Source organism: Seriola dumerili, unplaced genomic scaffold (assembly GCF_002260705.1).
Source record: "Seriola dumerili isolate Sdu_G_001 unplaced genomic scaffold, Sdu_1.0 BDQW01004171.1, whole genome shotgun sequence".
NCBI lineage: Eukaryota > Metazoa > Chordata > Actinopteri > Carangiformes > Carangidae > Seriola > Seriola dumerili.
In genome coordinates, this window is record NW_019178426.1 from 423,651 (window position 1) to 447,069 (window position 23,419).

Consider the following 23,419-nt stretch of genomic DNA (forward strand, 5'->3'; position numbering starts at 1 on the left):
CCGGCACAGGCATTGCGCCCAGCAAGCAGAGCTAGCCGCCCGGTGGCCCGCCGGCGCCCCCACTGAAAAAAGTTTGGGGACCGCTGGTGTGGCACCTCACCCCCCGGCACAGGCATTGCGCCCAGCAAGCAGAGCTAGCCGCCTGCTTGTGTTTTCTTCAACTTTGTGTGACCTTTGAATTTCTGATTCCCCATTTTTATCCACTTTCAAATGTGAGCCTTGATTGATTACTGTTTACACACAAAACAAGTTGTTTGCGCGAATGAATAAATGCAAACCCAGTCTAGGAGCAGCTTAATTGCCATCTGCAGCGAGTGCAAAAACAACAAAAGTTAAAAAAAAAAGTTAGAGGGTCGGCCTGGGTTGAGTTCTAGAGGTGAACAGATGCCTGTGTCCCATGGTCTAGCACTACTCTGAACTATGACTTTTCGCCCTGTGTTAGGAGACACCAAAGTCTAAATCCTGAACATGCAGATCTATGTACTAAGATTAAAGCCTTGCAGATATGAATTGGGTTTGTTTCCACATATGAATGTGCCCTAACACAACTTTGGAAATAACTGACTGCCTGTGATTTTATATCTGATTCCATTTATGCAAATCCACAATAGATCACTTTAACTACAGTAGAAGTTTTTAAACTTACCTAAGACGTCTACTAAGCATTATATTTGGTGGAAAAAAGGGCAAAAGTTGCAAGTGTATATGTTTGTCATGCACACTTTAAATGCCAAACATCAATCGTGCTTTTAATCTCCCACAGGCCCTTGAGGGATGTTGGTGACAGATGGCATCAGGAAATTGAAAATGCAAAGTCAGATGAAGGGGATTATGTGTTTGTTATCTTAAGACTTGTACCTGTTGGTTTTCTTCTCAACTCCAATTTATGCATCCTCACTTCTATCATTTAGATCTGTTTTTATGACTTGAGGGATGTGAGGATGGAGAAGTTCACGCAACACTTATTTGCCAAATGGGCCATCACTGCTCAGTCAAGTGTCATTCTGAAGTGACATTCATCATTTATGATGCGTTACACAGCTGTGTTATTTATCACTGCGTTTATATAATACAGTGGTTGTACTGTTCTGCACTGACAACAACTCGTCTTACAGCAGAGTTTCTCAACTTTGCGGTGTTGTTATACCTAAAACTTTTGGCACTTCCTGACCCAAACTTGCTGTGGGTTATAATCTAAATAGTTCATATACTTCCTATTTTCCTTACAGTTTGCATATGCTCAAATAACATGATATACTGTTACTACTGACAACTGCATTTCCCTAAAATTTGTCACTACATTTATTTTCTTATCCTGTCATGTCCCTCCGTGTTTTATTAAAGACTGGTTGCACTAAAATGCCACTGGCTGCAGTATCAAGTTATTAAACAGATTCCCAACACAAACGCCAACTGATGCCTTCAAATTAATAAATCACTCATGCATGGCCAGTGACATATAAGGAACACTGAGGTCTCTGAGTAGATCATCTATTCCAAAAACACATTTACATAACATACACATTTAGTCCTATATTATGAACATGACTTATGAGGCACTCTTCTCATGTTTCTAGTTAATGTGAATGTAATGTGATTTTACAGCAGCTTTTTCTGGAAGATTTTCAGACAACAAAACAACGAGCTTCCTGGTGAATAACGTGATCATAAAAACGAATCACACTCTGCATAAAAAAATGTTGTTGACCTGGTTTTAAAGGAAACAGAAGCTCTTTGAAACAAACAAAATACCTGTCACATTACTTAAAATTAGACATAAAATCTTCTTTTTTTAACTTTTCATTGATATTTTTCACGTTTTATAATGATGTTTTTATAAGAAAATATTTCTGTTCACAAAGCTACAAAGGCTCAAATGCTACATGTCTAGTGATTTCTAAGATCAAGAAAAAAAAAAACTAAAGTATTATACTTTGGTGACAAGTCATAAGAAGTATGGACATTATGAGACACAAATCCAAACTAGACCCATTTATCACTGCAATTTGTCTGTACAGCTGTTTCATTTGAAAACAATAAATCACCAGCATGTTGAAAACAGATGTGGCAGAAAATATTCACAGCACACCTGAGTAAAAAGGGACCAGCTAACTGTCTAATATTGCCAACATAAATTGAAGCAAAAATCTACACAGTTAAACCATTCATATGGCATATTGCCATTATTACAGCAAGAAAGAAGCTATAAATCACACTGTAGGTTGAGTCAAAAGCAATATGCGTAGATTGCTCTCTAATACTGAGCCAGAAAAATCAGGAATTTCAAGGCGAGAAAAATGTTTCCAAAGAAAGTGTGAGGCTGGAGAAGTGTTGCCGATTCTCCCCCGCACCAGGAAAAATACAGCTTGTATCTAGCCTTTTCTCCTTTACAGTAAAAAGTCAGAATAGCCTAAACAAAGTGCTTAGAGTATCAGAGTAAACAAGAACCAAATGAGCAAGTGAGGGGAGTCCTGTAAAGTAGGGCACAAAGTAGGCCGGATTCTTATCTCTCAAAAGGTTAGTCCCATTGCAGCCTCTCCTAAGTGGTTTATAAATTCCCATAAATGCATCACAGCTAGCAATACTAAGAGAGTCGAGTCTTGTTTCTTCATAGTAAACTCCTATGCAAAACTGTGTACTCAAACCTTTTCCTATTCTGGTATTCTTAGTATCAATGCTTTACTTGGGATGTGTTCCACCAGACCATCTGTGAGATAAGCTGTCTTTCTGCTTCCATCCCAATTTAAGCCTGTATGCTGCATTTAGACCACATACAACTACTGCTTCTCTATTTTCAAACTCACTAATGGTCTGAAGCCGACTGGTCTTTTCCTGCATGTTGGAGCGGATGTCAGGCAAGAAGAAGGTTCATTAAAAGCTGAAGAGACAAAGAGGAAATGATCTATATCAGAACATTTGGATAAGGAAGACTTCATCTTTCCACCAAAATGTGAAATTTTGCCTCGCATTGATTTTTATAAAGACAGCAGTTGTGTTTTGTACCTAAACCTGAAGCTGCTGCACATAGAAATTTCAAACAAGAGTGCTGATCTGTGACCATTCTGCCAATTAAGTTGTGTCACAGTTGGGGTTCTGTAAGATGGCTAATTATCCGCAAGATTTCATGCACACTGGTGAGACTGAGTTTTAAACCATTAAAAGAAGGATATGCTTGCAGTACAAAAACTTCAGGGACATGAACATGTGCTGTTTTTTTTTCTTTAATCAGCTCAAGGTTCTTTTTTTCTACCATTTTCCAAAGCTTTCCAACACATTACATGATATTTTTGAGCAAGTTTGCTCAGTTCTCACGGAGATGGATCCATTGACTTGCAAACACAATAGCTCAAAGACCATGTACAGTTAAAAACTATAGAAAAAGCTAGTGTATAAATCTTGTTTTGCTGTAGGACTTAAATCCAGCTTGAAGCAGTATCTTTGCCATCTAACAAATGTGGACAAATGTAAATCCAATATTCTCTTTCCTTTCTACTCTGGCCTGTACAAACTCCCAAAAATATCTGTCTCTATAGCTGCTGAGTAGTCCACTGTAAGACACTGAAATGCTCGGCAGAGCAGAGGGGAATGGGGTAGAGTGATGGTTATTTGTAGGCTCCTCACTACTTAGACGTAGTCATATGACCCATTTTAATATAAAAATATTGATTAGTGAAGCTTATGCCAGCAGAGGTAAGACGTCCTATGGCTGCTGGAAATGAATAAAAGCTACTTAGCCTGCATGTTAACAAACCCCACTACTCATACTAGATGTTACATTATTCAGTGAAACATATGCTTAGAAAATTATTAGTTATTATTATTAGTTTCAGATATATTTTAATACTAGTTTATTATTCACCCCATTCTGCTGCGGAAGATCTCATCTTTAGTTTGTTGATATTATGTATTCAATCTAATCCCTGTGGCATTTATTACTGAAAGATAAAGAGCAGTGGATGGAGCACAGTATATTTTCTTTGTGCCCCCCCCCCCCCTTCTCCACAGCTGGTTCAGTGATGACAGTCATCTAAGCTGAGCTCATTATAATAAAAAACAGTGAATATATTTGGTTGGAAGCCATAGAACTATTCATCACAAACAAGACTTGTCATAGTGAAGGTTAAGAGCTGTTGAGAAGTAATTGCTGTATGGAGGCATACTGATTACAGCCCCTGTAAAAGGGACAATGTCCCTGTAATGTGTACTTTTTCCTGATTTGCTTTGGCACCTTATTTCATCTTAATTAGACAGAAATAAATATCTTTTTGGGCAGGACATTCTTAGTCATAGTACCAGCAGAAGAAAGGAGGGTATTATTAGAGCAAATATGTTTCAAATCTCATATGTCGTGGGAAAGAAATATTACTTTCATAAATATGTGATGAGTCTGGCAGATTTTGCATATGGGACAATCAACAGGGCGATGACAAGATAATGGAATGGGTCTGTGTGAGACACTATTCCCCCCCCGCCTAGATTACTATTTTTCCACTTTTAAAAACAACAAACTAAGACCAAACCAGCCGCAAAATTAAGCCGACGGTTATTATTGTTGTAAAATTAATTCTCTCCTCCAACCCCATTCAAATGTTGTGTGTTTGCTTTCACGTTTGCTTTACTGACAAGGATCTGTTTGAGGTTTGAGATTTTTCTGTTGGTCTGCTGAGACCACTTCCTCTTTCTCTGCTCAGCTCAGCTGTCGTGGTTGCTCTTGGTTTAGTTTGTGTTGGTGGAGTTGTGCTCGTCTGGACCCCAAAGGTTATAAAAGCTGGACATCTCTGTGGGGTAAATAAACGTTTCTGTGAGCCAGTTTTAATGTCATGTTTTCACGCTTCATTTAATTTTTTGTTGTTTTGACAAAAGTAATGCAACAGATGAATCAGACAAACGTGGGATTATTTTGTGCCATTACAGCATGATAATTTTAAAAGCAGAAAAACAGTCTAAAACATCTGAAACTAGAGTTGCCGCACGGTTGTATGCCTCCACCTACCAGCCAAGTTGAAGGAAATATGATCACAATCTCCCCTTCCTGATTTAAAATGTTGTGTAACGGTGTAAGTGTTTTGCAAAACATTATGTCGTCACAGTGAAATTGACCTTTTGGATATAAGATGTCATCACTTCATTATTTTATCCTATTAGACATTTGTGTTAAATTGTGTTAGCATATAAATTTGTGAGTTATTGCCAAAATTCTAATCAGTTCATCCTTAAGTCCAAGTGAATGTTTGTGCCAAATTTGAAGAAATTCCCTCAAGGTGTTACTGAGATATTCCTTGCCCATGAATGAGACAGACAAGATGTACAACTGGAAAACATAATGCCTCTGGCGCTGGCTGTCGCAGGTGTGGAGGTATATCAGGGACAAATAGTATTAGTCCATGATGCAACAAAATCACACATCCATACACACACAAGAGGTGGCTCTTCACTTTCAGAATGTTTTCAGATTTACCATAATCCAACAGGACATACTGTAAACCAACAGCTGCGTGGAACAAGTGTTGTCGCATTTCCTGGGATTGGTTCAAAGTTGCAAAAGTCAAGACAGTCACTTAAGTAAAATTAGATGAGACAGTTTGAAGTAAAGTTGGTACAAAAAAAAAGTAATTTCATCCCAGTACAACTCTCAGAATGCATTTCACATTACAGAACTATGATATATAACAGCCTGATATCAAGGGGTTATTGAGACAAACCGTAACTACAACAAATTTTGTTTGAGTCTATGTGCTTCCAAGGTTTGATCACCAAAGCTTACAAACATGTAGTATCTATGAGGGCCTTGCACACTGTGCAAAAACAGTCATCTTACAGGCTCACTGCACAAGACAGTTTAATAAAATCTTTTTTTTTAATCTTTTTGAAGGATGTTAGATTTTGCAATGAATGCCTGGATTGCCTGGATATCGTAACTGCTCTATTCAGAAGTAGCACCTACCATAGATATATGCAATCCACAATGTAATGTATGCAGAGTGGTAAACTACATGTTGCTGTTGGCCACTGTATTCTGTGTCATTGCATGCCGTATTCTGATTGGTTGGTTTGTAGACATGCTCACAGCAGTAGTCACACTGTCAGCATTTGTTTCTACATTTCATTTATACTGTCAGAACTTTGAAAGAGACTGTAGGACTGTCCATCTCTCACAAATGACAACTTACATCGGCCTAAAATTGCATAGTCCATAGAGGTCTCTCCTAATACTTACCTACTTTAAGGTAACACCCCCCACCCCCCCAATCCACCCACCGCCAGAAAAAAATAACTTGGCTCAGCCCGTGTCAATATGACTCACATTAATTTGTAAACAGCACCCAGTCAACTGTTTCGACACTGACAGAGAGGTGCTTCATTTTGTGTGACACGCTCTTCCACTCATGGCTCTAAGCCAGCATCTTAGCATCATTTTAATTGGGCGGAGAAACTTGTTGGAGCATGAAGAGGAAAGGAGCTTCACTCTAAGAGTCATTCATGCAAGTCCCTCGTTTCTCCGCCCAGATTGTCTCAGGAATAATAACAAGTGAAAGAATGTGGGGAAACAACAAGCATGCATTGTGACAAATTATTCATCACAGGACATGTTATGTACTGTTCACTCACCGTTTTTGTCTGCTCGGCGGAAAATCTGAAAAAAAAAAACAAAACAAAAAAAAAACAAAAGAAAGAGGGCAGAGGAGATGGTTATTACTTCTAGCCAAGCATCAATAAAGGGATTCTTGCAATAAGCAGGTGCAGATTATTAAGCATCATGGCAGTTTGTCAAAAACACAATAGGATGTTTGACGTCTGCTGTACAAGGTTCATTTGCTCTGCTGCACTGAACAGAACAGTCATACGAACAAGGACACTGACAAAGGCTGTTGTACTCTGAATGTGTGACTCATGTTAGGTCAATTTGAAAACAGGTTTATCCTTCTGAGGTAAATAGTAATTTTAGAATCAGTTTAAGGCCAAACAGTTATTATCTTAAAGGTTCCTTAGTCACTATATCTGCTCAAGTGGAAAAATGTCTTTAAAACCATATTCAGCTCGCACAGACAAACTGCATTAATACAATGTGCAGCGTGTGACGTGGATGTGCAAATGAATTAAACATTTGTTGATTATACTGTATAGTTTAATATGTAAGAGCAGTTGTTGCCCAGGTAACAAATAATGAGGATCCAAACAAACAGGAGAGCAACAGCCACAAGCTGAGGCTCATCAGTGGTGCCCAAAGGAACGTGGAGCCAGCAGATCTCCCAGGGCACTAACAGAGCGGTGGCGTATTCAAAAGATCAGCTCGGAGCATCAGTCACTAATGCTGATGCTATCGGCATCTGATGCAGCTAAGTGCATTGACTGGCCAGTGGCTACAAAAAGATCTAGTCCATGTTTCACCCACAAGTGATTTAGTGGGCCATTTTCACTGCAAACATTTTATTGTGTCATAGAAGAATGAGCACAGTTGCAATTAATAACATTAAGGATGATTGAATCAAAGTTCCAGGGCCATGCATTTATGTGTGCTAGCTAATTGATTGGTACATTTTAAATTAAACAGAGACACCATTAGTGTTATTAATTACACCTGTGCTTTTACTGTTATGACAAGTCAAAATCTCAGTAGCTGCAAACTACAGTGCTGTATTGCCACTTTAATACCCAAATGGTATTTGATTTAAGCTGATATATGAACTGTTAGATAATAATAATATTAATGTACTTAGTCTTTTGCTGTCTTTCTTTGACACATGTATACAGGCAACACTGAACAATCCTATCGTTCTGGCTCCTTTCATTCTATTCCCACTGGGGTTTCTGTTACTCAATGTTGGTTTATGATTAGCATGAGAGACTGTGATGCCAAAGTCAGTTGTTTGTTAAAATAGCAACTATGATGAGGATGTTTCTGAATGAATGAGGGATAAATGATCACTTAATAAAAACAAAACTATCACCTCAAAAGCTATCACAACACACAGTTGCTACAAATGCAAATAAATAGCCTCACAAACTTGTTTCACATGGAACAGGTACATTTTACATATGCAGTTGTGCATAGTGTAGCTATGTGACATACCAGAATTTTGGTACTTAGTACCAATAACACTGAAGTTCTACGATACCAAATTCAATAACATGGTAAAAAACAGACATCAGAGACTATTGCCCACACAGTGTGCTACCACACAAGCACATGTGAAGCAGTAGTTTAAACTGACTAACAAGGTGAGAGACCCATGATGTGAAAATATTCATTTTAAAAGTCAGCGTTATATTTTAAACAGACTGAACGGTGATGACTGTAGCCTGCTAATTTTGTGAGCACCTAGCTCTCCTTATTAGCTATCGCTACGTTAGCCTCTACAAGCTAACGTTAGCCTTTGTGAACGTTGTGTGGAGCTGAATTCTGTGTACAGATGCGGATGTCTGTCTTTAAGCTGGTAAGATAAGTTTGAGGCGTTTCGTCCTGTGGCACCATTTGCATATTGGCTTTTCGTCTATAACTTGTCCCTTCTGATCCGCTCAAACACAAAATATCTCCTTACACTAGTCATAGAGTTATTTTTTCCACAAGTCGCCACCGACCTGTTGCTGCACCTGCACTTGCTGCTGTCATTAGTATCTTCAACCTCATGCACAGCTGCTGTTGGACTTTTACCTTATCTGCCCGCTGCAGTTCATGGGTTTTAGCTGCAGCTTATGAATTTTGAACGTTCCTTTATGGATTTTGTGTCACTTGCAGATGGACTTCTTGTTTGCTGGTTCACTCTTTTCTGTGTCCATGAGACTAAGCGGCAAAACTCGTCACAACACCGGATTTCTCAGCCCAGACTCGCCGGTGTCATACGAACAGCATAGGAAAAGTAAACTGGGGAACATGGATGCAGGCCTATTACAAGACTTATTAGGTTTAAATAATACGTCCATGGTGGAGAACAATCACCTGCGACAGAAGGTTGAGTAGGGAGGGGAGGAAACAGATCAGAGGGGCTCTGCACTCTTTATACACTGCCCTCGTGCGGTGATAGGGCAGTGTTGGCGCCATTTCGGATTTAAATACGGACGACAAAAACAAACAAACAAACAAACAAAAAAAAACGGATAGCGTTAGTGAACCACCCATGGCTCTGTGTACAGTCTGTGGCCAGTAAGTAAAAATACTCGGATCTCCTGCTCTGCATCACGCCGGTCTCCAGGAACCATTGTCCTTTTACATCCTGTTTGCATGAAGTAATCAGCTACCTGGTACTGGAGGTAAGTCCTTCAACGTCAGAGTTTTAGAGTTTACTCTATCAGAGATCCTATTTGATGGGGAAGATGGCTCACTTGTATCGTAAAAGCATAGGGTAAAAACAACGAATTGAATAGAACTGAAACATTAATTGTTTGGGAAGAGCGCTACTCAGCACAAATTTGAGACACTGAATGAATTTAACTGAATTTTTGTTGATGCTGAATTACAGAAGTGTTATTTTTGTTGAATGATATCAGTGGTGAGGTAACACAGACTCTGAAAGAAGTGTTTGTGTCAACATCTGTGTACAGATATAGAGAAGAAAACTCAGTGCTCTAAGTTCCCACACAGTGACAATCCAACCAACAAGCAAAGTACAGGGCAGGTAGTTCTGTTGCCTTCAATGCTGAGAAATTCGGAAGTTGTGATTTGTGTTTTTCAGTCACCTTTCCGCCACCTTTAAATATCTAAATATAGCAGCTTTTAATGACGCGATCTGTACGATTCATTTAAAAAAGTAGATGTGCCAAGGCCAGTAGTGTAAAATAGAGTCAAAATTCTACTTGTAACTTCAGTGTCACGTATTGTGTGGGAACTTTTAGCACCAAGTTTTACACAAAGCATGTTGCCTCTCACGGTGTCTGTGTCTTACCTCACCACTGGTCATTTGTTTGGTTTTATTCACAAAGTCTTGTTTTTATTTTTACAAATGCAAAACGTTCTTTCGCAGTATTTTATTTGAGGGCAATTTGCAGCACAATACAACAGAACTGCATTGTAAACTAGGGTGAGGTCCATCAGCATATTGTGGTTGTTTTTACACTTTGTATAGCTTTGGTCAGTAAAGTGATACATCTGAGTTGTTACTGAGTGGTTCCTCATTACTTCATCAGTATGTCTCAATGAGTTCCTTCACCAAAAATCAGATATAATAGTCACATCCATGTTATTTTCTGATGCATTAGTGATGAAGACAAGTTTAGAAAATAAATCTAATAAACAGAATCTGAATTTTAAACATTTAACTATCTGTGTGGAAATGCAATTACACAAATTACAAACTGCTTCTAATTTTTTCTTAAAGGTGCATATTGACAAAACGCTCCTACATCTGACAAAAATGATAGCTTAAAAATGAATGTCACCTGTAGAACAACAATATACTGGCCTTATACTGATGCTTGTCATACTGAAATATCACATATTTCTCCTAATGCTAACTGCCAGTCATCTGCATTTGTTCCTGTGAGGAAAAAAGAAGGAAACATGCTGGACCTTTCTGCTGAAGTCTGACTTTCCTCTGTCCATCTCTCCTGGCGTGTAGGACTGTAATATTGCAGTTGTGCCCATCGACACACATGACAAATCTGATGGTTGTCACACTGAAAGTTACCTTGACTGATCCAATAGCACGTGTCTACTAATAGATTTGTCATGTGTGTTGATGGGCATAACTGCCATAAACCACGACACCCACCATCCCCCCCACCCCCCACCCCCCACTCCACCTATGCTACCAATGACAGTCACTGTATGAAAGGGTAGTGCTACAAAGCAGAAGGTAATAAACTTGTCTGACACAAATCAGCTGAAATCAGTAAAAGAATGACAACTGTGCAAATGAGTGACTATCCCTGGGAAAGCCATTTGTTGCCTGATGTGAATAAGACACAAGGCCACAATATGGCTTATGGTTGACCATAGTACAGAGTGTGAGTCAGCCGCTGGCAGCTGTGAGAACAGGAGCTGCCTTCTGGTCAACAGAGGAAAATTCCAGTCTGTCATAGCCTGGGTTTTACTCGGTTTATAAGGAACTTTATTGTCCACAAAATGGAAACGGTTCTTGGCTTCACCATACTGCATAAATTTCTGAGATCTAAGGATGAGGCAGGATCTGAGGAAAACAGACTACACAGGGTAACTGCACAAATGATCTGACAAGTTTTAAATAGTTCCCAGTGTAACCATAATGACACTTATCTGTAGTGAAAATAAAGATCAGAGCTCCCACAATGCCTATTACACTGTAAACATCTACTGAATTGTTAATGCACACACAACTAAAGTACAGTGGACAAAGCTGAAGTAGTTTGAAGTGGCTCTTGTAAATCAAATAGGTGTTTACAATGGACAGTTTGCGTGACAGTTTTAATGATCACCTTTGTTCTCATGTGGTTCAGATAATTGGACTAAACTGGGGAAAGTATGCTCCATTATAAATCACTGTCGAAATAAGAGACTGGGGAAACCACCGTGCACAAAGGTGTTCCAAGAAGTTAACACTTGCAATGTAAAAACTGAATCTGAAACAAGAATAACTGCATAAACCACTTAGTTTAACCTATGCCCTACAATTTAAATTTCAGAAGTTACAAATTTAACACCGCATTTCTTAAATCAGCATTTTCATTTTCATAGGATCACGACAATTTCAAAGTTGCAACAGTTCACATGTGACACTATAATTTGTTTTAAACATCTCCTGCATGCAGCACAGTCATCAACCAGTGCCACAGGAATAAATCTAACTTTTTTTTTTTTTTTACAAAGATGCTGTGCTATGAAAATAAAATTTAAACAAAAATGTGATCTCTTTTATCGATTCTACCCCCCCCCCCAGTCTGTTGTTTCCATTGTCAGGCAGAGGTCAGGACTGACATGCTCGTCATTTTTGACCTACAGGTTAATAATAGCAGCCAAACCTGCCCCCTCACTTTCATTTCAAGCTCAAAGTCTGCACTTCTACCCTTTGCCTGTCAACCCCTGTCTCTCTACAACTTCAATCCTGACTAATAACAAGAGCCAGGTCATTTCAAACCACTTCACCACACACTCATTGCTGCTTTTCTGATTTATTGGTCTAGACTTGGAGGTGACTGTAAAGCTGCAAATTGCTCTCTGCGTGATTCAGTTAAATTAAAAATTATTTTTTTAATAATAGCATGATGGCAGGACATCATGAACCCTCCTTATTGTTTTATACATGAATCTGAAAATAATTTTGTGTCTACTTTAAGTGCCTACTTATTGTACAGTAAATCTCCTTAATTCCTTCTCAATCAGTAGTCTTTTCTTTTCCCTCCTTTGGAACCATTACCCATCTAAGCAGTGTTGAATCCAGGTACAATACTGTTAAACTTGTTTGTTTGGCTCTGTCTTTGGGCTCACCAGTGTCAGTAGACGATAATGCATCATTTACAGCAAGCCCAGAAAAGGTCATACCTGCTTCCCAGAGCGCTGCTGTTCTGATGTCATGGTGGCAGGTGTTAAGACGGTGGGTTCTCTCAGGCTCTGCTGACACACTGTTTTTTTTTTGTTTTTTAGATTTCCAACAAAGAGGAAACCAGAGCTACTGATCATATTTTGTTGAGCATATTCTATGTGTGATATTTTTCATTTGTTTTCTTGGATATTGACTGAAATTTTTCCTGTTTTTCTTAACGTATCTTTTTTCTTTGTTTCCATACATGTCTTTTTTTTCTCCAGTTCAAGAACAGCAAAAGATGAAGATCAGGAGAGGGAGGACAGAGATGAGAGAGAGAGAGAGAGAGAGAGAGAGAGAAAGGACAAAAACCAGAAAGTGTTGAAGATCAAGTAAGCCTCAGAAACCAACCACTGGATACACAAAACAAAGACAATAAAAAAGCAGCCAACAATGCGGATGATAAAACCGCCTCTTACAATCATCATCGGCATCATTGATTGTCCCTGGCCTTTGAACAGGACATTTTTTCAGGCACTGCTTTGTCTCTTACCCTTGGAATCTGGGTTGTAAGATGTACAATCTCTACATCTTACTCAATCATCACCATGTAAAATGATTCAGTATAGACCTGCTACTGATGTACTGATATTCCTGCCACAGTGGACATCTGTCTGTCGATGTACAGCTGGTAATTGGTCTTATTCTTTCAAATAAATGCTTTTATAGTTAACATCTCCATTCTTCTTAGTTGTGTGTGTGTGTGTGTGTGTGTGTGTGTGTGTGTGTGTGTGTGTGTGTGTGTGTGTGTGTGTGTGTCATCTCCTATTGAAAATCAATGTGTACCCCTACAATAATAAAGTTCATCCACTGGCATTATCTCTGAAAATCAATCACCATTGATCTACTTTACAACATTCTCTCCAGGCACACAAAATATTCATGCTTGTTTTTAGGTTTAGTATCTGACCAGCTGACTTTATTCAGCCAACTTAGCACTGTGGGAAATGCCATAGCAGCACAAGACAGCTCTCTATACCTGCCTTGAAATGCAGAACTAGATTTCTCAAGTCAAAATCTGTCAGCGGTCCCAGTGGAATAATTGGGCAACCTACAGGCAGGAATGCGATTTCCAATGTCTGAAAAAATGTCTGGCCATCACCGAACCCGAGTGGAAAGACAAAAAGGAGAATGAATGTGGTAAAATGAGACAATGATCAGACAAGTGTGGTTATCAAAACTAAGACAGCATGCCCTTGTCTGGCCTAAGAGCATTTATTATTTCTCAACACCATTATCTCCTACGCAGGCTGCTTTAGACAATTCAAACATGATCATGTTTCTGAGCAGGGAACCATCAAGCAGAGTGTTCCTGTTAGTCTGCCTCCGCTCTGACAACACAAAAATTCAAGGTTGAGGACTAATTGCAGAGGCACTCTGGTGCTGTAATCTGTTCAGGGACAGCGCGTGCACCAATAAAGTGACATTTCTGCAAAATGCGAGTAATGTATCCTTATTTAGACGAGGCTGTCTGTGCACTACATTAGTGTCACAGTAGATGGAAAGCTGTCAGTTAGTGAGAGCTCAGATTTGGACACATTATTGGCCTACTAACCCAGGACAAGACAGTATGTGATGGATGGATAATTACCCTGTTGATGGATGGGCTCTGCTGCAGTGTTGTAGGTTAATAAGGCAGCGGGTGTTAGTGGTTTAATCCAATTGGGGTAGATGCATGTTTGTGTGTAATTATATGTGTGTGTGTGTCTGAGAGATAAAGAGAGAAGTCAAGCACTTGAACACAGCACTAAAAAATCAAAATTCATTGTAATAAAAAAAACTAAAACATGACACCACCCTAAAGCAACTAAATATCCTTCAATTGATTTTATAATATTTTGATAAAAGATTTTTATGTGTTTTTGTTTCAAGTGCTCTTGTGTGTGTGTGTGTGTGCGCGCGCGCGCGTGTGTGCGCGTGTGTGTGCCCAACAAAAAGAGGAGACCCCCCCAGCAGCCCCTAAAACTGTCTGACTGTGAGAGCTTAATTTATCATGCAGAGGAAGCAGCTGCAGCGCCTCCTACTTTGCTCTGACACACACACACACACACACACACACACACACACACACACACACACACACATACACACACACACACACAGTAGCCTATCATCTTTAGATGTGTAATGAATAAAATTAGATAAAACAACACTTTCATAGAAATTTCTACAGAGAAACAAGCACAAGTGTCAAAATTACACTAAAATGTTTTTTTTCATCTTGCAGTTTTAATGTATTCTGACTTTAACTGTTAATATCACACGACATTGAAGATGCTTTTAAGACTATTAACATAAATAGCAAAAAACACAAAATATTCAGTGGACAAATAACACTTTTTTCACGGTGATGCATGAGTAAGAGAGTCGATCCACTCACATCATGAAAGATAGTAAGCCCTTGCCCGGTGCTGTGGAGCGGCTGCTGCTGCTGCTGCTGCTGCTGCTGCTGATGCAGCTGAGCCCGAAGATGCTTCTGTTTGGCCGACTGCAGGCACATAGTGATCATCTCCGTACAAGCCAGCATCTTTGAACGCGTCGAGACACACCTTGATTGGTGCAGATCGCTCCAACTGTTGACGGCTGAAGTGAAGTGAGGTGAAGTGAAGTGGAGGTTGAGGTGTGGTGGAGGACAGGCAGGTGGCAGGTGTGAAAGCTATAGCGGAGCAGGCGGAGACTCGGAGACGCTCTGCAACTTTGTGGTGCGAATACTGCTGCCGAGCAGAGATGCCAGCCCCTCCTGCTGGAGTCGCTGTGATTGGCTCGTTTATCTGCGCCGTGCATCTGGATCAAAGTGTTGGTTAGATCAGGAACAAATGCTCCCTATAGCCTCTATTATTTATCATATACTTTTGTTTATACATGAATCACAGAAATCCTATATCTAAATAATATACTAACTTTGTTACGCAAAAGCATGAGTGGGTAATTTTCACTATTGAAAATATTATCTATTCTCTTATCTCTTCCTCTCTTCTACATCTTATAGTTGAGGTCAAATATACAATCAGCCTTTTTTTAATTATTATTTCAAACTGAATGTATAGTTAAACGTCAGAATCTGACAGTTACAGTGAGAGCCAAACCACTAGACAGACACTGCCATCTGCTGGATGTTGTAAGTCACTATTTTGACCTTTAAAAAAATGATATTCAGTTATGATTATATTCTGTTACGTTACGGTTGTATTCCATTACATTGGCTATTTCATTGCAGTTTTATTGTTGTCATTATTCATAAACTCAAGTGTCTTTGAACTGACTAGTGTAGGGTTGATCACAATGATCTGCCTTAAATTAAAGAAGGTAAAGAAAATGAGTGCTAGTGAGGGCTGTTTAGATAGTGGAACGACAAATCTTTTTTGATTTTGTACTTGAAGTGTATTTAAACATCATCAACATCATGCGATATAAACTTTTCAGGAGTAAGACGGCGGGGCGGAGCAATAACAAAGCAATCCTTTTAAATCTCCTCTTCCTGAACTTGAGTCAGTTTCACTTTCGTTTCCAGCTATTTGTGTCAGTGTCAGTGTCAGAGGCTCCTTGCTCTAGAAAAGAAGCAGAGAAACACGCAGGTTAGTCTTCGCAAGGCTGTGATTTTCAGTCCAGCTTTGCCTACACACGACCTCTCTCTCCCTCTCTCTCTCACCACGGAGTCGACTTGCGGAAGTGACTGTTTGGGTGCGTTGACAGCACGAGAAGCGGAGAAAGTTGGGTGTCAAACCTTTTGTTTTACAAACAGCTGAGTTAGTTTTTTTTATTAGTTTTTTTTGTCCTAACAGCGACATTTGCTGCGACACATGTTATGTTACCTGTCGTTTCAGGCGTGATCATGGCCTCCCAAGATGCACCGACAGTTTATTTGAAGGAGGGTAAGCAGCTCAACTTAGTTTCGATTTTGTTGCAAGGGCATTAATTAAATCTAGTTTCACGTATACTCCTGATATGAGACCACCCATTTCATTAATTCTGTCTCCGTGGAACGAATATCTTTCATTTGTGTCACCGTTAATTATTGATCTCTGTCATATGTGTGGGGGGACAAGCCATTGTTTTGATTAGTCCTGAACAACCTGTGTGTTCTCTGTAAGTTCTACCAAACTAAAGGACATTCAGTTCAATTTCCCCTTATGTAGGGTGGAAAGTACACAGAAAAAAACTATAGACAAGATACCGCATATTTAATCCATACAACACTGCCATCCAATGGTGGCAGCCATTGTTAAGAAATGGCATGTGTTGATAATAAGTGATGTTAGGGATTGAACTTTTTCCTTGCTCCCTTTGCAGCGGAGGAACTCGCCCTCGCTCTGGGAGAAGCCCTCAGCAGTGGGAACAGTGAAGAGGCTGTTAAACTGTGCCAGAGGCTGTCACAACTCTCTGTCCCAGTGTCTGTCAGTATCAACAGCCAGGCCTATCCTCAGGACTCCATAAGGTGGGACACCACAGTGTGTAGGAGTATGTTTGTGTTTGACTTCCTTACCTTGGCCCGATGTTTCCATAGCAGAAAACCATGAACCTTGTTGCTTGCAGGGGAAGAGTTTCCCTCTTTTGAAGAGAAGTGTTTATTTTTAGAGTGAGCTCTGTTAATATATTATATAGTGGATAAGGGTTGGTGGGAAATGAAAGTAAAGTATATGGCAACAAGCAATGAATAACAAAAGTGTGCGCATGCATGACTGTGTCTCTGTGTGTGGTTACATTTGATTCTGTTATGCAGTAAGCAGATAAAATAAAGAATAACACAACACTAACAGGTTCTGTTGTTTTCTGTTCTGTAGGTTGAAGGTTGGAGTGGAGGATGCTCAGTCAGATAACTACATCCCAGTGAATGTTGTGGTTTCTGCTGGTATGACAATTGCACAACTTAAAGATAAGGTACTGATGTGACAGCAACTTTGACTACTGTTCCTGTTTCCTATGCATTGTTATCAAAAATATAGCATACTATAGTAGGACAGCAGGTGCTTCTTTCTGGTATTACTAAGTTAGAAGTTTTATATTTCTAATGCAATTCTTTGCAGCACAGATTTCTGTAACATATTGATTTTTTTGTGTGTAAACTTTATTTAAATGCATGTACACGAACACTGGCACAAATTCAGTGCATACACACCTTCTGTTATCATCAGTCACGATTACAAGCGAGAATCATTTTCCCTCTCAACAGATGTTACTTTACAGCTGTGTCGAATGACCTGTCTGTCCCTAATTTCACCGTCACAGATCAGCCATGACTTTGGGTTCCACCCTTTGCTGCAGCGCTGGGTCATCGGCAAACGGTTGGCTCAGGACCGGGACACGTTGTACAATCACGGTGTCCGTAAAGACGGGGACCAGGCTTTCCTGTTCATCCTCTCCGCCCATGCTGGTCATCTCACACGGCATCAACACATCCAGGACCAGGAGCAGCTACGAATTGAGGGTCGGTAACACACACACACACACACACACACACACACACACACACACACACACACACACACACACAGATCAAGACTACAAATAAGTTTCAGTTTTAGTTAATCTACTGATTTAGTCTATTAAAATATTGACAAATGCTCATACACAGTGTTTGCTGCTGGATACAGATACATTTCTGTCAAATCTGAAAATACATTGAAGTTCAGTATCTCAATACCCAGCCCTAGACAGAAATGTTTTTCTGTGATCGCTAGCCTTGATTACTGGATAAATATAAGTTTTATGGAATGATAATCTATTCCTAGGTATCGTGGAGTCAATGGAGTCGATGCAACTTTTTCCTAGAGGGCTAGGCGGAGGTGGTGGTGCGAAGGCAGCTCCTCCTCGAGAGCCTCAACAGATTTATCCTACTCCTCCTCCTAAACCCCCAACTGCTCCTAAACCAGCCGTGCCTCCTAAACCTCAGGTCAGTATACAAACTGTGTTATGCATTATTTCTGCATTGCGTCTGAGCCCTATAAATCTGCCTATATGTGTGTCCAGGGGCTGTGTAAGCTCTACTGTATTGTACTGTGTTTGTGTGTGTAGTTGGGCTGGGCCTGTACTTCGTGTACATACGTGAACAAGCCAACACGTCCTGGCTGTGAGATGTGTGGAGGGGAACGGCCACAGGATTATAAGGTGCCCGACATCTACCAGCCAGACCAGCAGGAGGTTCAACGAATTCAGCAGGAGCAGCTGGCCATGCTGCAGTATGAACAGGTAACATTCAAAATCCAAACAACCAGAACTCCCAAAACTTTTTGTTGGTTGTTGTGTGGTGACTTATAAGCATAAATCTGTTACTGAGACATGAAGTTATATGTAGTAATCTAAATTCACTGGATGATTAGCATAGCTCTCTTATATGGAATAGACAAAAGTAAAATCCTTTATGATACAATATTTATGATAAATGCAGAACCAATAGATGACACTTACTGTATACTCTGCACAACAAAATAAGAATGACACATGGAAAAATAAACATAACACCACCAGAGTCTATTAAAACTTTGCTGATGCTCACTTCAACAGTCTTTCGCTGTTTCCTCTTTCCTCTTAACACAGGGTTATGATATTTATCATACATGATAATGACAGTTTGTAATGAATCTTTGTGCTGTGTATGTATGTCTCTCTCTTGCTGGGTAATGAAGGCTCAGCAGGTGGAACGAGAGAAGAACTACCTGTACTTGTTGGCAACAGAAGATCAGCGCCTTATCCCCAATGCCACAGAGACAGACTGTCCCATCTGCTTCTCTACCCTGGAGCCAGGAGAGGGCATTGTGCTCAGGGAGTGTCTGCACACCTTCTGCAGGTCAGACAGGAAACAGCTTTGTAGCATTTCATACGACATAAAATGATAAGTATTCTGTCCGCTTTTCTGTAAGTCTGCATATACATTATTTGACATTATTTCTTCTGTGTGTTTTACGTGTGCGTGTCCTTGTCCAGGGAGTGTCTAAGAGGGACAATAGTGAACAGTCAAGATGCTGAGGTGTCCTGTCCTGACAAATGTGACAGCAAGATACTGGACAGAGAAATTAAAGCGGTGAGACAGGAGGACAAGACACTTTCAGAAAAAGCTGATGGGACTCACAATCACATAATAATAATAATAATAATAATAATAATAATAATAATAATAATCCAGAAAATAATCCATGTTATGACTGTGAAAATGATTGATCTGATTGGTCAGACTAATAAAAAATTCCTCTTCAAACCCTACTATAAAATGTAAGAACTGTATGGAATAGAAGTTAAGTGAGGGAGTTTTTTTTTTATCATTTGAAATTAAAATTAAAGTACATATATGTTGCTTACCCTAATTTTGAAGAGAAGATTTTAAAAAGGTAAATAAAAAATGATCTTCTCTCATAGCGTGAACAGCTGAACAACAGCATACCTGAGTCATAAATGTTCAACAATAGGACAGTGGGGGTTTACAGTACAATTTACAGTATATTAAGCTTCAGGCAGAGCACCAACCAACAAGTCGCAGTTTCTTTATTTCCTTTTATGTGTAAGTGACATCCATTAAATATGTACACTCTCGGATTTTCTCTTTGTTACTGTTAACTGTATGATCGTGGATGCAGCTGCTCACAGAGGAAGAGCACCAGCGGTTTCTGGAGTTGCGTCTGAGCATCGCCGAGAGCCGCGCAGAGCACAGCTTCCACTGTCAGACTCCCAACTGTCGAGGGTGGTGCGTCTACGAGGATGAAGTCAACGAGTTCCACTGTGAACTGTGCGATGAGACCAACTGCATCCTCTGCAGGGTAGCTTTCTTACACTTTATTACATTAACTGAGTAAAGTTTTTCTTTCGACGCAAGCATAAGAGATAATGTGTGTATTCTCAGGCCATCCATGAAGGCATGAATTGTAAGGACTACCAGGATGACCTGCGCATCCGAGCAGAGAACGACCAGGCGGCTCAGCAGACTAAGCAAATGCTTGAGGTAGGTCAACCAGTGTGTGAAAATTTACACCTGTTAATATTAGACAATAAACAGGCTTGTGCACCCTGGTGCTGGCAGATCAGCATGGATCCAGAAAACATGTGCGGAACAGTAACAATCTTTTTTTTTATAGTTTCTGTTATTATTATGAACGAAAGAACAGACCACTTCCTTAGCAGCAATACAATTTTCAACTTTTAAAGTTAGTATTTTATTTTTAAAAAGTAATTGCACAGAGCTTTTATTTATTTTTATCTTGTCTAAGGCCCTGTAAATATTGTATAATCGTGTATGAAAACAGATGTGTGCCGCTAACCTAAACTGGAAGGGCTGATGGAGTGTCTGTTTTCTTTAACATGAATCATAAAATCTCTTTCATCTGTGCGTTGAGCTGTAAAGTATTTTGGAGACATGGATTTTCAATAAGTTAAACAATATTTCAATATCCATGTGTGTTGCACCAGCAGTACCTCAGACTCTGAGTTCTTAACTCATAATTGTTTCATGATGCAAAGTAACATTTTACACTGTTTCACTGTATTTCACCACAGAGCCTGCTGCAGAATGGGGAGGCCATGAAATGCCCGCGGTGTGACATCATCGTCCAGAAGAAAGATGGCTGTGATTGGATCTGCTGTTTGATGTGCAAGACAGAAATCTGCTGGGTCACCAAACAAGCTCGCTGGGGACCAAATGTGAATACAAACACACACACACACACACACAAACACACACACAGAGCTAGATAAAAACATTTTCAGACAGTGTTGGTTGATTGTTGAGGAGAGTAACCTGTGTATCTGACTTATTTTTCCTTTTTTTACAGGGCAATGGTGACATATCTGGTGGTTGTAGATGTCGAGTCAATAATCAACCATGTCATCCTAACTGCCAAAACTGCCACTGAGGCAAGCACACTAATGAACACATACTATAACAAAGAGCTGCAAGTACATGCACTGTCTCAAGAAATGTAGACCTCAGCGGGTGCTCAGGCCTCTGGTTTAATGCTGGCTGCGTTCATGTGCTCTTTTGATTTATTTTACTGACTTTCAGCCCTGATTTCAGTGACACACTGACAGGACACTGTACAGTAGTTGTTCTGCTGCTGATGCAAACCTTTCTTCAATGATTTGGTTACTATAGAGAAATATACTATACACAAGCTATGCAGACTACCAGCTATATTCTACATCTCTGCAGTTTAGGATATTAAATGTCAGTGTGAGAAGATAAGCTTTACTGGGACCTTCTGCTATGATAATACCTCTTTGCGATGCATCAATGCTTGATATGCATTTTGACTTCTGGCTACTGCTTTCATAACAATTCGACCATGATATTGTTTTTTACACAAGTTTGGCTTTGAGTCAAAACTTGTAGTTTGATCAGGCAAGCAAGCCAAAATCCAGTTTTAAATTTTTTAAACTTTCTAGACAAGAATCTGAGAAAAAGCTTATACTCACATACAGTTTATAAAAATGTCGCTCCATGGGTAACAAATAAGGAATTTCCTTTGTTTTTTTTCCTGTGTGCTACAACTAATTACTTACCACTAAAACAACGAGCATTCATGAATAATTTATTGTTTTTTTTCCTGCAACTCATCATTTAATCTATGAAACACCAGAAGAAATAAAAAAATGACTGTTATAATAACTGGAGTAAACTGACTACAGTGACCAGAAGGTTTTATGAAATTCTTACAAGTTGTAATGTCGGTGTAACAGTTGATAAGTGATGAAAATGATTGATTTGAAATGAGACTTGTATGCAATGGAACTTCTTTCAGTCGACTAATCAGACTGCAGTGTAGGATGTTGTTTTAAGTGTTTACATTGAATGAATGTGTTCATAAAGCAAAACAAGCTGCTCCAATGCAATTAATGTCTGTGAAGTATCAGGTTTAAAACATAGAAAGCTGGACAAATAATGATGGTGAATTTTTCTGTCAGGTATTTGGTTCTTTATCTGTAATTCTTACATGTTAATTCCTCAAGACTTACAGTAACCAATGTACTATAATATATTGAATATATTTTGTTTACGTGTTTGTTGGGTTTGACTATTAGTTGAAACATGTCCTATCATATAATTTTTGTTAACCTGTCTTCAGTCATGTCATTAGATAAAATGAAGAACCTTTTAGAAGACGTTCATCTCTGCTGGCTGAGCAACAACATGAAAGCACAATTCAAATATTTTCACTCTTTAGCCTTGAGGAAGAACAATGTGCTGTACTATGATCATTTTAGAACAAGTCAGCTGAGTTGTAGTTACACTTTATCAGGCTTAGCTCAACATTCAACAGGCTCAACTGTCCTGTATCTGCAACAGCTGTACTTTGTCAGTTTTTGCTGGTACAACTTGTGAACTACACTTTAGATTCAGCCAGAGCTTGATAAGAAATAACTTGAGTTTTTGAGTTTAATATTAAAATGTGTACCACATTCATATGGGTGTACCTTCATTATTTATGGACACAATGCATGTGTTTGAAAGTGATCATTTTTAACTACTACTATTGCACTGCACATACAGGCATTGCATTCTAGCATTATTGGAATATGATGAAATGTTAGCACGAAGCTTAAAGTACAAGTGAAGTTAACAAACTATAACAAAGGTTGATGGAGTCTAGCTGAAGATGACAAAAAAGTATGTGAATCTGATGATGTCGTGATGATGCTGACAAAGGCACAGCTGAATGTAAGTGAGAGCTAAGGCTCACGAATGTTGAATTAATCCTGATAAATACAGATTAGTCAAAAATGTGTTTTGTTTTTTGTTACTTCACTTGAGTGTTTGACACTAAAAGACCGTTTTCACCTTCATCTGCTGAAGGAAGAAAGTTCCTCGGTGCTCACCTTAATTTCGGAGTTATGTACTTAGTTTATGTAGAAACCTCAAATCTCCATTGCACAAACACAGAAGAGACTTTTCAGTGAATAAGGAGACATCCATTAAGCTTTTTAAAATAACAACTAAACTACAACAG

The 23,419-nt window shown here is 39.3% G+C and overlaps 2 protein-coding genes across 6 annotated transcripts in view; one reads left to right on the forward strand and one right to left on the reverse strand.

Moving 5' to 3' along the window:
• LOC111239704 (N-terminal EF-hand calcium-binding protein 1-like) overlaps positions 1-15,177 on the reverse strand; it is a 52,003-nt gene extending 36,826 nt beyond the window's left edge. For both annotated transcript variants that reach the window (XM_022769601.1, XM_022769600.1), the window contains exons 1-2: positions 14,872-15,177; positions 6,610-6,634 (exon numbers count right to left, since the gene is read on the reverse strand). In XM_022769601.1, coding sequence (XP_022625322.1) covers positions 6,610-6,634; positions 14,872-15,018 — 172 coding nt within the window. In that variant the 5' untranslated portion in view covers positions 15,019-15,177. The remainder of the gene's footprint in view (positions 1-6,609; positions 6,635-14,871) is intronic.
• Positions 15,178-16,010: 833 nt separating this feature from the next.
• Positions 16,011-22,875, forward strand: rbck1 (RANBP2-type and C3HC4-type zinc finger containing 1). 4 transcript variants are annotated; one of them, XM_022769596.1, is made up of 13 exons: positions 16,011-16,201; positions 16,316-16,363; positions 16,782-16,926; positions 17,273-17,369; positions 17,718-17,916; positions 18,221-18,381; positions 18,504-18,677; positions 19,115-19,275; positions 19,413-19,509; positions 20,060-20,239; positions 20,323-20,421; positions 20,973-21,116; positions 21,248-22,875. In XM_022769596.1, the coding sequence occupies exons 2-13, from the start codon at positions 16,324-16,326 to the stop codon at positions 21,326-21,328; spliced, it is 1,578 nt and encodes a 525-aa protein (XP_022625317.1). In that variant the 5' UTR covers positions 16,011-16,201; positions 16,316-16,323; the 3' UTR covers positions 21,329-22,875. The 4 variants fall into 4 exon arrangements, with proteins under 4 accessions (XP_022625317.1, XP_022625318.1, XP_022625316.1 ...); XM_022769597.1 differs by having other exon boundaries at positions 16,011-16,172; XM_022769598.1 differs by having other exon boundaries at positions 16,036-16,066.
• Positions 22,876-23,419: the final 544 nt, after the last annotated feature.

What these genes read in the sequence shown, in the direction of transcription:
- rbck1 (XM_022769595.1), top strand. Translation starts at nt 16,297, where the DNA reads ATGTTACCTGTCGTTTCAGGCGTGATCATGGCCTCCCAAGATGCACCG. An exon ending in GGAGCAGCTACGAATTGAGG is followed by an intron (nt 17,917 to 18,220) that starts GTCGGTAACACA and finishes ATCTATTCCTAG; the next exon opens with GTATCGTGGAGTCAATGGAG. An exon ending in TGGACAGAGAAATTAAAGCG is followed by an intron (nt 19,510 to 20,059) that starts GTGAGACAGGAG and finishes TCGTGGATGCAG; the next exon opens with CTGCTCACAGAGGAAGAGCA.